General features: G+C 35.3%; 1 protein-coding gene across 1 annotated transcript in view; it reads right to left on the bottom strand.

The window, feature by feature from the left end:
- Positions 1-14,884, bottom strand: part of NFXL1 (nuclear transcription factor, X-box binding like 1) — a 42,071-nt gene that overhangs the window by 22,900 nt on the left and 4,287 nt on the right. The window contains exons 6-16 of the mRNA XM_065737058.1: positions 14,567-14,728; positions 14,343-14,443; positions 12,880-12,994; positions 12,422-12,546; positions 11,612-11,734; positions 11,176-11,266; positions 8,502-8,622; positions 7,767-7,923; positions 6,916-7,007; positions 5,455-5,476; positions 144-284 (exon numbers count right to left, since the gene is read on the bottom strand). Coding sequence (XP_065593130.1) covers positions 144-284; positions 5,455-5,476; positions 6,916-7,007; positions 7,767-7,923; positions 8,502-8,622; positions 11,176-11,266; positions 11,612-11,734; positions 12,422-12,546; positions 12,880-12,994; positions 14,343-14,443; positions 14,567-14,728 — 1,250 coding nt within the window. The remainder of the gene's footprint in view (positions 1-143; positions 285-5,454; positions 5,477-6,915; positions 7,008-7,766; positions 7,924-8,501; positions 8,623-11,175; positions 11,267-11,611; positions 11,735-12,421; positions 12,547-12,879; positions 12,995-14,342; positions 14,444-14,566; positions 14,729-14,884) is intronic.

Genomic DNA, 14,884 nt, shown 5'->3' with positions numbered 1-14,884 from the left:
ATAGATCACACATACATCAGATTCCAGTGGAATCTGGAATAGATCCTATGTGTTCTAGCAGCAAATGCCTTATTTTCCAGTTAATACTGAAGACAACTTAGAAAACACAATAAAGTAAAAGCAAAAGAAAAAAATCAACCTACCTTCTTTTCATCTGCACTACTGTTGATTTTAGTAACATGATGACACTCTTTCATACAGGTGTGATTCTGACAACCAAGAAGCCGCCCACAAAATCTTTTACATGAGTAGGGACCTGCAGAGTGGCATGGTAATGGACTAACCTGAAAGTTAAAAATAAAACATCTCTATAAGTAGGTATCTTTGTATCAATGTATTTATATTTATAGGTAGACAGCATGTGCATGTGTATACAGATTGCACATGAGTACTGTGGCGTGTGTGTATAAACATTTATGTACAAATACGCACTGCCATTACAGATACAAGTTTGTTCTTAAGTACCCTTGCTTAAAGAACAAAATTGGTAGAAAGTATCTGACTTTCTTTTTTAATATACACACACAGACATTTCAGGCTGTCATCCCTACACTCACACATTTGTTTCACGCTTCTTACACCTAGTGAAAAAATCTTGCTAACTTTCAAACCTAGCTTCCCTCCTCCCCCTCTCCTTATTTTTTTTTTATTCCCTAAACAGACTACTACAGTATCAAACTCTTTAGTGCCATTTAATCCTTCTTTCTGATTTACACTTGTGCCTTCTAGTAGGGGGTCCCAGACAGCTCTATATCTATTACAGTCTACAGTTTGTTTTCACAAGGCTAACTGTGTTACGGTCATCACAAATGCAAAACTTTCTTACAATTCTACAAATAGAAAACAACCTGCAAGCCAGAAATTTAAAAAATCATGTCATTTCCATATCAAATATAAGTTAGAGAAATTGGAAGTGAAAGAAGTAATTGCTCTTTGACAGACCTAGGATTTTAATTTCTAATGAATGTTATTTTGGGTCCTTCTAATTTGAGGCTAACATTTCAGTTGACAGATTATCTACTTAGGAGCCTTTAACTTCCATTGGTACTGAAATGGATTGTTAGCTCCTAACCTTGTAAACTAAGTGACTTTCCTAAAGTAATGGTGAAAGTACCCTCCAATATAAAAAATATTAAAGGAAGCTCACTGTTCCCATTTTCCTACCATTACATAACATTCACGTGAAAAAAAAAACCTCTGCTTCTATAGTGCTGTCAATTTTTTTTTTAATCAGATCATTCCACAGAAAAAAGAGAAACCATTTCTGATGTTATTACAAAACAGGCTAAAGTGATACGATTCACTTTGACTAGACTAAGAGTGTGATTTTATGTTATGGCTCTAGCTGACTGAAGCTTTGCTCTGTACTCCTTTTTCTCTCTTCCAATTCTACAGTCCTAATTGCACACTTCTACCACTTACTTTGAACAAGCTCTACTACACGTCTTTACAGCAAAATACAGCTAATTAAAATGGAAGAAAATAAATTGATAGAAAAACAAGTCCTGTTCTTTCGCCAGGCTCACAAATTGCATGGCCATACAGCCAGGTGAGCATGGTAAAAGAAGATGGAAGCATGTAAGTTAGGGTGGGGAACATTCTCCCTTCAGCAGTGGGCACATGCTGATTTCCTTCAATCCTAAGTAAAACTACAGGAAGCATGATTTGAATCCAAATGCTTATAGAAATCTTTTTTCATCCCATACAAAAAAAGAAAAAAAAGACTGGATTCCACATTTAGCCATTGCAAAACACAATTCATTCACAAAACTGAATTCTTTCTCATCCTGATCCACAGAAAAATCTGTGAACAGGAAGAATCCATATGAGAGACTGAACTTCAGAAGAAAAAAGCAGGGGGCTATTGTGTCCAACTTCTCTCAAATCCTTACATGAGAACTGCAGCTCATTATGTTGGCTAAGGCACCACCGCAGCTGTAAAACACAGTTTGAATGCTGCCTGTCCCTACTCCCTCCTGCAAGCATGCTACAGCTCAGTCTCTAATGGCTTTTGCTTTTGTTGACCAAATGAGCAAAAGCCAGCAATAGGCCTAATGAAAAAGAGCCTAAAAGAGAGAATAGTCCTGTACCCAACGAACTTACACTGATTACCAGAGCTTGTATCATTATCCTGCCCCTTCCCATTCTCCATATCCTTCCTCCTCCCTCTCCTAGACTCATTTCATTTCTGCAACAACATAAATAGTCAAAAGGATGCTGAAAGGTAAAAGAAGAAACGAGAATAAGGAGGCATCATTGTCAGTCCACAAGTGTTCTACAGAATAAGGGCAAAGAAAAAAAAAAGACATGACAGCTTTTAGAAGCTTTCCAGGACATTTTTCAAATGGAAGAAAAAAAAAACTGAAAAAAAAAACAATAGATGCATCAGTCAGAATACAAAAATAAAATCAAGCACAATAGGGCAGTATTTATCAATCAAAGACTGATCTCATCGAGGCGTATGTAAAGCAGAGTAATTATCTAGAGGCAGAGTAATGGTATTCCTCCTATAAATTAACGACTAAAAAAAAAAATCAGAATACAACACAGCATTAAATTTCCAGCAAAGAACAGACATACTCCCCCCAAAAACAAGAAAACAGAGTTCTGTCTTCTTGAGAATAAGACTGATTTTTTAATGTGTTCTAAATACTCATCATAAACAAGGATATTTTCCTAAAACCTTCCACAGGCCTTACTACTTTTCCATAAAATTAGATTTTGAATATAAACATTAGCTCTCAGAATTCAATTTTAAAAGACCACATGTATGTTATTGCTACAAAATGTGAAAAAAAATAAAATTAAACCATCAAGTTTTATTTTGTGGTGGCAGCAACTATGATAACAGGTGATTTTTACACCTACAACTTCAATCAAAATTGCTACTTCTAAGCACTTACAAATCAAAGAAAGAAGAATTAACAACTGTTCTAAATACATGTAAAAATACTTGAAATTGACACCATAAAAATACTTAAAAGAAACCTGCAAGCTGTAGCAATGGGAAATCTTGTTTGAGGTTAAACGTCTTGTAGAATCATATTTCAGTAAACACACATTTGACAAAATTATGTTTTCTGAAAAGCAGTTTTAAGTCTGTTGTCTCGAGTGTCAAATCACCGTTCTAAATACACAAAGATGTGTGAAATAGATCTATCCGTTAAAATAAATTGTGAAATAAAAAAAACTTCACTGATAAATTCCAGCATCTACACAAAGTTACTGTTCAAATGAAAATGTAAAGGCAGTACATTTGTACTAGCAATAGCGTACAATTCCTACACTGCTTGCTTCCTTTCTCTCTTCTATTCATTGCCTGCAGGCATCTTTGTAAAGCACAAGGAGTCCTTGTAACTTGTTTCATTCTCAGTTAATGGCTTTTGTACCTCTCCCATTATAGGCTGTATAACAACAATACAACAGAAGTAAATCATAGCACAGCAATGAATCCCACTTCACAGGAAGATTTTGCTTGAGAAAACCATTACATTGCTCACCTGCAAAACTTTTGCACTGAAAATCCCCTCAGGGGCCAGAAACTACTTCAGTAGAGCAAGTATTCAGAAATCTATATAATTTATCTTTCTAACAAAAGTAAATTACTTTGAGGTGAGAGTTCTTGTTAAGAGCCAATGAGACTGTAAAACACTGAGCAAACATTAACGGTTTTGCGTGGTTTTTTTCCTTCTTTTTAGAGATCTCAGAACAACATTAAACGTACAATGCAGCGAAAACACACTATAAAAACCCTGCATATACAATGTAATAAACAAGTCATTCTTCTCTTCTACTGCTACCAAAGTCTCCAAGACTAGGTCACTTAATTCCTCTCTAGAGGCTGCCAAACTTGTGCAGGAAGGAAACACTGCACTCTGTTGGCCAAAAGAAGGAAAGTTCCATCTAGTATCAGTAAACATAAATTCCAAAAGTACAGACTCAGATTCCTCCTTTTCCTGCAGTAAGCTGTAACAAAACCGTGACCCAAAGTCATTAACTGACTCTGCTAAGAGTATTATGCAACAGAAAGTGAATTTCTTTTTTCAGATACTTTGAAATAAGCAGTTATAAATACACAGAATTTTGAACCATTTTCTCTAATAAGAGCAACTATACTGTCCTCTGTTATAGGGAGGTATATGAAGTTCAAATCCATTCAAATCTGAATAGTACTAAAACAGCTTATTTTATCTAGAGCATATTATGTTAGGCCAATTGCACAAAGTTTCTATTTCACTGAAATGCAAGTTCACAAAAGATAGGATGAGATTTATTACGATCACAAGAGATGTCATTCATTCAAAATAACATATTGGTTGAAACATCTGGAAGTCTTACTGTGGAAAGCAAAAACATAGATCAACTGTTCCAACAACAAACAAAAAGACACAGTTATTCCTTTCATGCAGCTTAAAAGCATGTTTCTATTTGTCAACTAGCAAGCTGTAAAGCAGCTCTGGAAACTTTCTTCACAGCATGCTTGGATCAATAAATGTACTGCATGAATAGACTGCTGATGTATAAACTTCGTTAAAAACATTTGTGGACAGTGCCACCAAAATTCATACCAAAAGAACATTAAAGACGGTCAAAGAAGAAAAAAAAAAAGTGGATATCTTGAATATTTAAAGTTGACTACTTTCTAGAATTTTTCACTAGATTAAAATGAAACTAAGTTTCTTATACTGGTATCAGTTGCACTTTGATAGTGAATTACTTACCAATAGAGATGTTACCAAACCAAGGTGTAACGGCAATATCTTTTTTTAAGATTAGTTTAGCAATGACCTTTTAAAAATGAGAAAAAAATGTGCTGATCTTCCACTACTTGAGTTTAAGAAATGACTGTGAGTACTGATGAATATTATTCATCTTCAAGTGTTAATTCAATTTTTTTTTACTATACTATGAAAGTCAGAACAGCCAATGACTTGATTTGAGATGGAGAAGCCTGCACCTCAAAAAGACAAGCTAACAATTCCTCTATGTTGTCTGACATTATTCATTTATGCTTAGATCCAAATCAGTTGAGAATTTTCTGGTACTGCACTGCATTATCATTCCTTTTAAAATGAACACAAAGATGCAGCAGGTGCTGGAAAATTGAAGAAACTGTGTAACAGAGAGAGAATACTTAACAAACTCATAAAGAAAACCACAGAAATTTATAGTGAAGACAGATAAATCAATTTAAATGCTATTTGAACAAATGCGTACGCAAGAATATACAAATAGCTTCATAAATAAATCATGAGTTCTCATTTTTGTCCAAGAATTATAATTCAAAAATTAACTAAAACACCTCTGATATGTAAGCTTTTGTGCCAAGTTACTTCATCAGTTTTAAAAATGTAAGAAAGCCACATAACATTTGTCCCTCAGTACTTTCTCTTGCAGATTGACAAAGTGAGATATATTTCATATTTTACCTAAAAAGCCAGTTTGCAGACTCACCTCATGCTGTCCAAGACACTCCCTGTTAAGGAGAGTAAAAAAAGGAAAAAAGATTTAGAAAACACGTATTTCTTTAAGTAAAAACGTGATAGTGCTCTTCACAGGAAAATAATACATTTTTTAAAGAAAAAAGTGCAATTCAGGCCAGTGCAGGCAACACACACAGTTAAAAAAAAAGTAGGTCAAAACATATTCTGCTTTTCATAGCACGAACTAAAATAAAAAATCTATTTATTTATGTAGGCCAATGCCGTCACCTTTTCAACAGTTCATGCTATTATTTTATGATGGCAACAAAACAATTACTTATAGCTATGTATGGTCTTTAAGACAACAGGATATCAGCAAGAAGAATCAGACTTTTGCAGATCAAGGGTCCCCCCGCAGCAGCCTTGCGTTCAAGTTGGGATGTACTGATGTTCTCAAACAAACAATCAGTTGCATGAAAAACTGGCAGGATCACTGGGTTCAAACAGCAGAGGTTAGTTGGCTTCATACTACTCAGATAGAAGTTACAAGTGGAATTCTTTTTGAGGGTTGCAATGCCACTCAGAAGCATCCTGACAGACTAGAGGAATAGTTAGATAGGAAGTTCATGAAATACAAAGTCCTGCATTTGGAACTCTGTAGCACAGGAAACTTCTGTCATGTACTTTTCACGAAGAAAATGAAAATTATAGTTGCAATGATCTACCAGAAGAGTTTGGATATTCCAGAATTAACACTATCTAACACTATTAGAACTTCAATTTGCAAAGCACAACAAAATGCTACCTCTAGAAATCAAAAACAATTTTTGCAGTGTAGTTTCCTTCTCACTAAGCAAACTAATATCTTCTGGAGAGGTGCCTTCAAGATGGTAGCTCAGAAGAACTAGGAGATATGCCCTACATAATGCATGGTGTTACACAATGACCTCTGCTGAACACCTACATGAGACTATTCCTATGGTAATGTACCCAAATACTGAAATCAAGCTGTCCAGATCTCTACATTTTTCACCTTTCAGGAACCTGGCTTTGAACTCTGAGCACAAGTATCAGGAGTATGAAATAGGAATACTTTCCATTAGTATATAATATGTTAGATGCAAGATCCGTGCACTGAACAACTGAAAAACAAAATAGCAATTGGTTATGCAAAAAGTTACAACCCTATAAACTAAAAAAGAAAGAAACTACATGGAAAAATGGTGTATGTCACTTAAGACTATCAATTTACAATGTCAGTCTCTGAGTTTCTAATACGTTTCTTTTAAGGCAGTTTTAGTAAAAACTGGTGGTTTCTAATACAATGCCATCTGTCCCTTCATATAATAAGTACATGCGACCAAAACTATTAAACAACCACCAATACTCTCGGATTTATGGGAATGTTGTTCACATAAACTCACTTCATCTGAAGAGGAGGACAATATTTACACATCCAAAACTTTGTTTTCTTTATTTATTTAATACTCACACTGGTATAGGAACCTCACAGGGTGGACACGGTAATGCAGTTTGAATAAAAGCTGGCTCAGATGGCTGTTCCCAAGGACCTGCGAATTGATGCTGAGAGCAAAGTACAAAACACAAATGGAACCACCTGTTTTACCTTAAATGAACTTATCATCCAAAGAGATCCCATTTTTAAAAAATTAAAATAGAAATTCACTTTCTAGCAATTAAAAAAAAAACGAAAAAATGAATGGTAAACCCAACACCACCTCCCCGAACAGAACTATAATTTCACCTTTAGTATGGCAGTAGATAAGAAAGGCCTGTTGCCCTACTGCTAAAAATCAAATGCAAAGCCAAACAAACAAACAAGAACAAAAAAGAGCATTTAACAGAGATAACAATATTAAAATATATATATAGAAAAATTCCTACTAAAAAATTGAAACCATCATGCTGAAATGCACATATGCACATATTTGAAGACATCAAAAATTTATTCATTCTAACTTCCATGCACTTCAATTGTTCAGTAAATATCAATTAAACTGTATTTTTTCCTTCTGTCTTAAGATTAGTTGGTTGGTTACATTTGAAATTAAACATACGTAAAGAAACTCTAGCCAGTTATTTTTCTAACTTCCTGAATTATTCTAACTGATAAATGTTGCCACAGTACATAGACTATGAAATTAATAAGATTGCAGCAAAGGAACTAGAATCACTTAATTTTTCAATTAAGCAGTATGAATACTTCTGCATTCAATTACTTATTCTGATCTCTGAAAGGCTTCAACAAAAGATTAAGGTAAAAAAAACTATTACTTATAGTTCAGAACATAAATAACACTCCATTTTTCACTAGTTACTTACAATGCCAGTTTGCTTCACAAGTGCTTCATCATGACAGGAAACAGGGCACAAATGACCGCACATTAATGTCTTCTGGCAGGCCTGACGACAGGGAGGACACCGACCAAAGTGACAATAGTGCTTCTCCTGGGTAGGGTGGTGGCAGGTAGGAGGGCGACTGAAGCAAAATTCAGAAATCAGTATGACAGCAAGGAATAAGAAAAGAAAGTCACTAGACAGTTACGGCTCAAATACAAGAATTAAAGCTAATTTTGTTTTTAAAGATACAATTAATTCTCACCTTCTTCAGGGCTAATATTATGGTAAAAATTATACACAACTTCTAAGCGAAATTATAGTCAAAGCTGGGTTTGCATATTATATTACAATCCCAACTCAAATGCAGGCTAAGTAATCTTATTGCAGCTCAGCAAAAAGTAGTCTGTTTTCATTTTCAGTGTCAAGATTTCTAAGTGAACTGCCTTACGGAGGTACCACAGATGATTTGAAGAAGGAAATGGGCTTAAGAGTCAAAAGTGCACAGTGGAGCAGATCCTCCCCATAATGTGCTGCTCATGAAACCACAGTATCTAAGAGGTGTCTTAAATGAAGGATTAGTACTTGTCTCCCCCCATCAAGAACACAGAAACTGACAATGTAAGTTTTACCTTTTATACTGTTACATTTTACTACTTTCTTTGAAGATATTTTAAATTCCACTAAGGAACTAGAAACACACCCACTTTCTATACTGACCTGCACAGTTGTTTACATTTGGGAGGCTTGATGGTGCGCTCTCTACCACAGGGTACTTTGATAACAGTTTTTCCACAATTGCATTTCACATCTACAATCTCTGGACATGGATTACAGCTACCTAAAATAAATACAGTAACAGCGTGACCATATGAATAAACTGCTGATTATAAACAATGGTAACCAATTTAACTCTGAATTTGCACACAGTATCATTATCTTCCTCTGGTGATCTACGTAACAAGTGGCATACATTAAAATATAAATAATAAATGACATACATCTTTCTTCTGTATTCAAAAGATAAAAGAAGACACTGAAAGAAATAGTAGGATACTGTTTTGGACAATATTAAGAAATGTTTACTCTTTATATATATTTAATGCTCTTTTGAAAAGATCCCGCTCATTTATAGAGTAGTTCATACTAATAAATCAATATAAAAAAAATCACTAAAATATCTGTTTTCAAATTTATAGCTCTCCCATACTACTACTTTAAGTGCCAACTATTGTTTCATTACTGAGTAATTAACAGTAAGAATATGCATCTCAAAAAAAGGAGATGCAGGATTTTGGCTTACTGACAACACTGCACTCAAACTTTAAAATAAAGCAATGTTTTGTAAGCATTATCAACAGCACAAGTTTTTAAGCAATTCTGACAAAAAGCTGCTGAAGAAGAAAAGGTTGAAAGTATACAATCTTTACAAATGGAATTGTAATATATAATCAGCACATATAAGCAGGCACTTTTATAAAATAAACCAGAAGTCTAAAGTTACACTGCCCTGAGTGACACGTATGCATACAATTTACTTACAATACACTTACAATGTATACATTGCTAAATGCCAAGTGATTATTATCAGCAGCTATCTCAAAAATTCTGAGAACAGATACCTTTTCAAGAACCTGACTTTGCAGGCTATTTCTAGGAAGTACACTATGTTCTTTAAAATCAGTGGTCACTAAGATATATTAGATCACAGCTAACATGATCTGGTATTACAAACTGACAATAAAATATGCAGTCATAACTTTCAGAAGCAACAAAACTATTGAGGAGATGGAAGAAACATGTGACTATATATTTTTAAAGTCAAACCGATTGCCTCCACTAGAAATATTTCCAAACATCATGACAACAAGGTATCATAAACTGTAATAGACTATGATTTGTTAGAGCACAGGAGTTCTATACTATATATATACACTATAATTATTTGTTTCACTGGGTATAAGTTCTCATAAAATTAACATCCCCTGTTTATTAGTTAGAATACTTTGAAGTATTTATTTCTTTTATAATTCCTTCTAATAACTATGTTAACTATTAGAAATCATTAATGTCACTTCCAGACAGGTAGTAAGATGCAATCAGAAACAAAGACAAGCTAACTACTGAATTTAAGCTTGCCCTGTTATGCAGCATTAGCTCCTTTAAGTTTTCCAAACAGAATTTTGTTATTTAATTATGATTCCTTCACTTTGAGGGGCAGTGAGGCAGTGGCACAGACTGCCAGGGAAGCTGTGGAATTTCCATCCCTGGAAGTGTTTAAGGCCAGGTTGGATGGGTCTTTGGGCAAGTTAGCTCACTGAAAGGTGACCCAACCCACAGCAAGGGGCTTAGGTCTAGATGGTTTATAAGGGACTTTGCTATCCAAACCATTCTACAATTGTATCAACCAGATCAAACTAATGCAGAAAAAAAAAAAAACTAGTTTTCTTCTGACAATACAAGAAAAGGAGGAACACAATTAGCCAGAAAAAAAAAAATCAGTCTGAGAGAACACATTTAATAGGACATTAAATGGAACAACTACCATATTTACCTTTCCCAATCCTCTTTAAGATTCACTACCTCAAAAGCAAGATTGACTGAACAAGTTGTGAATTATTTCCTGAGGTGCTGCAATTTATAGTTCAGAATACTAAAGTAAATTATACGGGCTATTCTGCTGCTATTTCAGCAGGGCACCAGTTTCTAAAAGGAAAATTGCTGAATTGCTGAGAAAATAACTCCCTTTCAGTCACTCCAGTTTAATCCTCTACCAAATGAATGTCAAAGCAATTGGTCAGGATAAAAGGCAATTTTGGTATTCTTCAGGATATTTTTATTTAAGGTCACTGACTGGTGTAGTAAACTTTTATTTTTTGTTATCTTTCATATATTCAGGAACAAGTTTTGACTTTCTCATCTGGAAGATCTTAATACAGATTCAAGTTCCATCAACATCTTTTTTCTGACCACTCGTATCACACATTGTATTATAAGATTTTCAAAAGCTATTTCAACTTAACCAGAATTGTCAATTTTATATGCAGTTGGACTTTGCTATGCATATTTAGTGACCAGAAGTTTTTAGGGAAAAGTCAGGCAATGCATTTTGAATTAAGCACTTGGAAAGGGGATAGAGCATTTTCAGAGGAATATTGCTAAGTAAAATTAGCAGGCAAAAAACTCTGGCTGTCATTATGTAAGCCCCTAGGCTCCAACCAGCACTGAAAGTCTTTCAAACACGCTGCTCCCACAGAAAGCCCACATGCAAAGGGGGGGGGAGAGGGGGGGTAGATTCATGAAGCACCATACAGAGTTATACAAGCACTAAAATAAACCATATTTTGTTTATTGTTATTATTTATCACTATGGGGATTCTTCACCTGTTCTTACCTCTGTGGCAGCCTGAAGGACATCTGTGATTTCTGCAGCCTAGGGTCCGCCCACAGACTTGATCACAAGGTGGACAGTTTCCAGAACAGCACTATAGAAACAAAATACTCCATGTAACTGCAAACTTCTGGTACAAATTTGTCCACTTCTACTCTTTTTTTTCCCCAACACCAATACTTCTTGAAATACCATTCATGAAATTTAGTCAAATTTCCTCAAATTCATTTCAGAAATGGAAATGAGGATATCAATAAAATTGTTTAAAAAAATTAATTTGAAAGTATACTTTTGATACACTAAAAAGGCAGAAGGCTTCCAAAAAACATTAGAATGTATTAGAAGTTAATTTATATATATATATATATAAATATATATGTATATATACATATAATTTTATAAGCAATACATTTGCAACAGATGATTTCCAGATGCTTACCTTTCTTCTACACTGGTGCTTTTGGCAATCACGAATTTTAGTACACTTTGTCTCACATAAATAAGGCTTATGACAGGGAATGCGCTTCGTGTGCTTCCCACAGCGACACTGCTTTTCAACTTCCTGAGCAGCAAGGTAGGGAAAAAGCAAGGTATTTTTAATACACATGAACTCTACCCCCAAAATGAAAAATAAATAAATAAATAAATAAATAAATATTAGAAAGAAAAAAAAAACAGATGAAAGAGTAGTGGAAAAACAGATATTCTACTCCTATCAGGAAAAAAACATTTATGGACAAGTAACATTACTATGCTCTATCACAACAGATAGCATATTTCATGCTCTAAGAGTAATAACCAATGTGGGACAGTATTGCAAATGTTGGGCTCTAGGTGGCACTTCACTATAAAACTTTAGCATTGGTCTCACCAGGAGGATGGCCACTTCAAGAGAAGCACTCGAGTATGCAGTGCAAGATAACAAGTGTAAATGCAAAATGAATTAATGCAAAAATACTACCTCACCAGCACAGTGAATTAATCTACTGCATACACAATTCAAGAAGTAGAAGAGTGGTTTTTATCAGACCTTCATCCCAGCTATAATATACTAAATACTTTCACTACAGATTCTGCAGACAAAGCAGGTCCAGAAGAGACAGTCAGACAGAGGTTAAACATCTTAATCTCAGAAAAGTCATAGACTTTGTGACAGATGTTTCATTTTCCTCAGCAGACTTCCAGTGTTCTGAAGACAGAGTGTTTGCAAACACAAGTGTATGTGAAGCAGCTACACAGCTGGACCAACCTGACGGCATATTTCACAGGGACCTCGATGACAGCGCTGCAAACATTTATGGATGCCACATTCTAAAACTTTGTCACAACTATCACCACAGGTGGGCACATCCTCTGTACAAGGCAACGTAAACTCTAGACAAAAAGAGAGAAGTACAAGCAAGCATTTAGAAAAACAAAATTTAGAAAACAATGCATACTGCAATATGACTTCAAACACCTCATCTCTTTTTGCAAAAAGTTTCTCTAGAAATATTCACATAGACGATGAATACACTGCCACTGAATAAAGCTTTGAAAGATGTAGCAAAAAGGTGCATTTCAGCTTGCACAGTTCACTGTAAGAACTTTTCATGGACCTTACACTGCAGAAGAAACCTGAACTGCTTGACAAAGGCTGGATGACATTTCCTTAGCTTATTGCAGGGAAAAAAGATAATAAAATAAAATAAAATAAAAAAGGCTCACTTGATTTTCCACATGGACAGAACCTTTTCCCAGAACGAGGACAGTCTCCACAGGGACCAGCATGACAAACTTGTTCACATGTGTGATTACCACAAGGTAAAGCTTTTCCACACACCTGGAAAAGTAAAGTGAATTCAACGTAACAAAATGGCACATTAAGATAAAGCAATCCAAGACCAAGAAAAACCCACCAAAAACCTACCCATGCCTGATGTCTGGATGGAATTAAACTTTCTCAGCAAAGAGAAGCTAATTGTAGCAACAGTTTTGTTAACAAGGCTTCTATTTGCTGAGTTTGCTAAATGAAACTGATCACTCCCGCAGCACTCTTGACTAGAAGACCACTGTACATTGAAGGGTCAGTGATTCACAGAATAATTACCCTGAGTAGGCACAGGCCTGCACTGCGGTAGGCTGCACGTAGCACAGACTTCAGGCCCATTTGCTGCACACATCCCATGGCCAGAGACTAAACTTAAGCTAGTTATAGCAACAGAGTAGCCCATAGGCAACTCCTATTTGGTGACAGTGATTAAGCCAAGCGTACAACCTTGCCTTTATCTAGAAGTGCAGCAAGAAGTTCTCACAGGAACATCCTTTCTGTTTGTCAGTAGTAGTGACTGATAGAGCTGCTTTTTTCTAACAAAATCCTCTAACAGTTTGAATGACCAAAACAGAATACCACTTGCTATGGACAGGGTCTGCACAGCATGCTGAACAATGATCCCAGGCACACTCAATGCTGCACAGCTTAGGATTCCTGCCATCCAAAGGGTCATAGATATTTACGTTACATATATTATAAATATACATATATATATAGAGAGAGAGAGAGAGAATATATGAAACATATATATAAAGAGATAAATATACATATATATTTCTCTCTGTATATTTGTAGCTCAAATAAACATCATTCTAACTAACACTTTAGAGAGCCTTCAGCTCTTCTTACTGGAATCAAAGTGACTTGCACGTTCTGGTGCAATCTCCAAACCATGAGTTAAAACTACCAAAGTTACTATTTTTTTCCGTCTGCCAATCTACAGACTCGATCCTTAAGAATGAGTTGGAAATATATTTCAAACAATAAATCACACAGCTTTCATTCTGCTACAGTTTCTAGAAGTAAACAAGCATAAAACTTCCTACTACACTCTGGTTTCACATTTATGACATTTCAGCTTCATGTATATTCTGTTTTTTGTTTTGGTATGTCAAATTCACTGCTAGCTTACAGCTAACGATTCCTAAACAGTGCCATTTGAATTACTGTCAGAAATGAAGTGGGCTACCAAGTAGATTCATCCTCTAACACTGTTGCCTACATTTTTGAATGCATTTTTTAAAACCTAAGCAAAATTTTTTTCATATAGAAATGTGTTTTCAATCCATAACACACAGAGTAATCAAATTTTAAAAGGATGCAGATAAGCTAAGGAAAGACATCTTCATAAACGTACCTGATCACACTGCCACTGAGGACTTGCACAAAGCCTTTCTGCTGTCTGCCTTCCACAAATGCACTGCTGCTTACTGACACGTGGACAAGGCTGACAATCTCCTGTATGAAATTGTAAAGTTAAATTGAGCGTATGAATTAATTTTTTGTATTCAACTTGGAAAATTGTAGTATTTCTTAAAAAGTAAAACAACTGCTTTCTTGAAGCCTAAGGAGGCAGCCTACCTGAGTGACAAGGATTAGCACAAGTATGTTGTCCACACAGCAACATTCGTCCACACGGCAGACGACATGACCACTCCTTGGCACTGCACCTTCTGGGCACTGGTTTAGCTTTCCTACAGTGACAGGATGTTGTGACCATCTTTGGGCAAGGTGGACAGGGACCTAAGCACAGAAAAAGAAAAAAGAAATCATCAGTAGCTATTCAGCAAATGCATCCTTAACTAACATCTGTTTTATTCTGAGATTTTTAAATATACACAGCTGATTTAAAATAAAATTATGCAACAACTACATAAATAGAGGTCACATAATCAAGAG

The sequence above is a fragment of the Cyrtonyx montezumae genome, unplaced genomic scaffold (assembly GCF_038088225.1).
Source record: "Cyrtonyx montezumae isolate F1298 unplaced genomic scaffold, pur_monq_1.0 scaffold_2, whole genome shotgun sequence".
NCBI classification, from domain to species: Eukaryota; Metazoa; Chordata; class Aves; order Galliformes; family Odontophoridae; genus Cyrtonyx; species Cyrtonyx montezumae.
The sequence above is the reverse complement of the archived record's forward strand: the minus strand, read 5'-3'. Positions and strand labels throughout refer to the sequence as shown.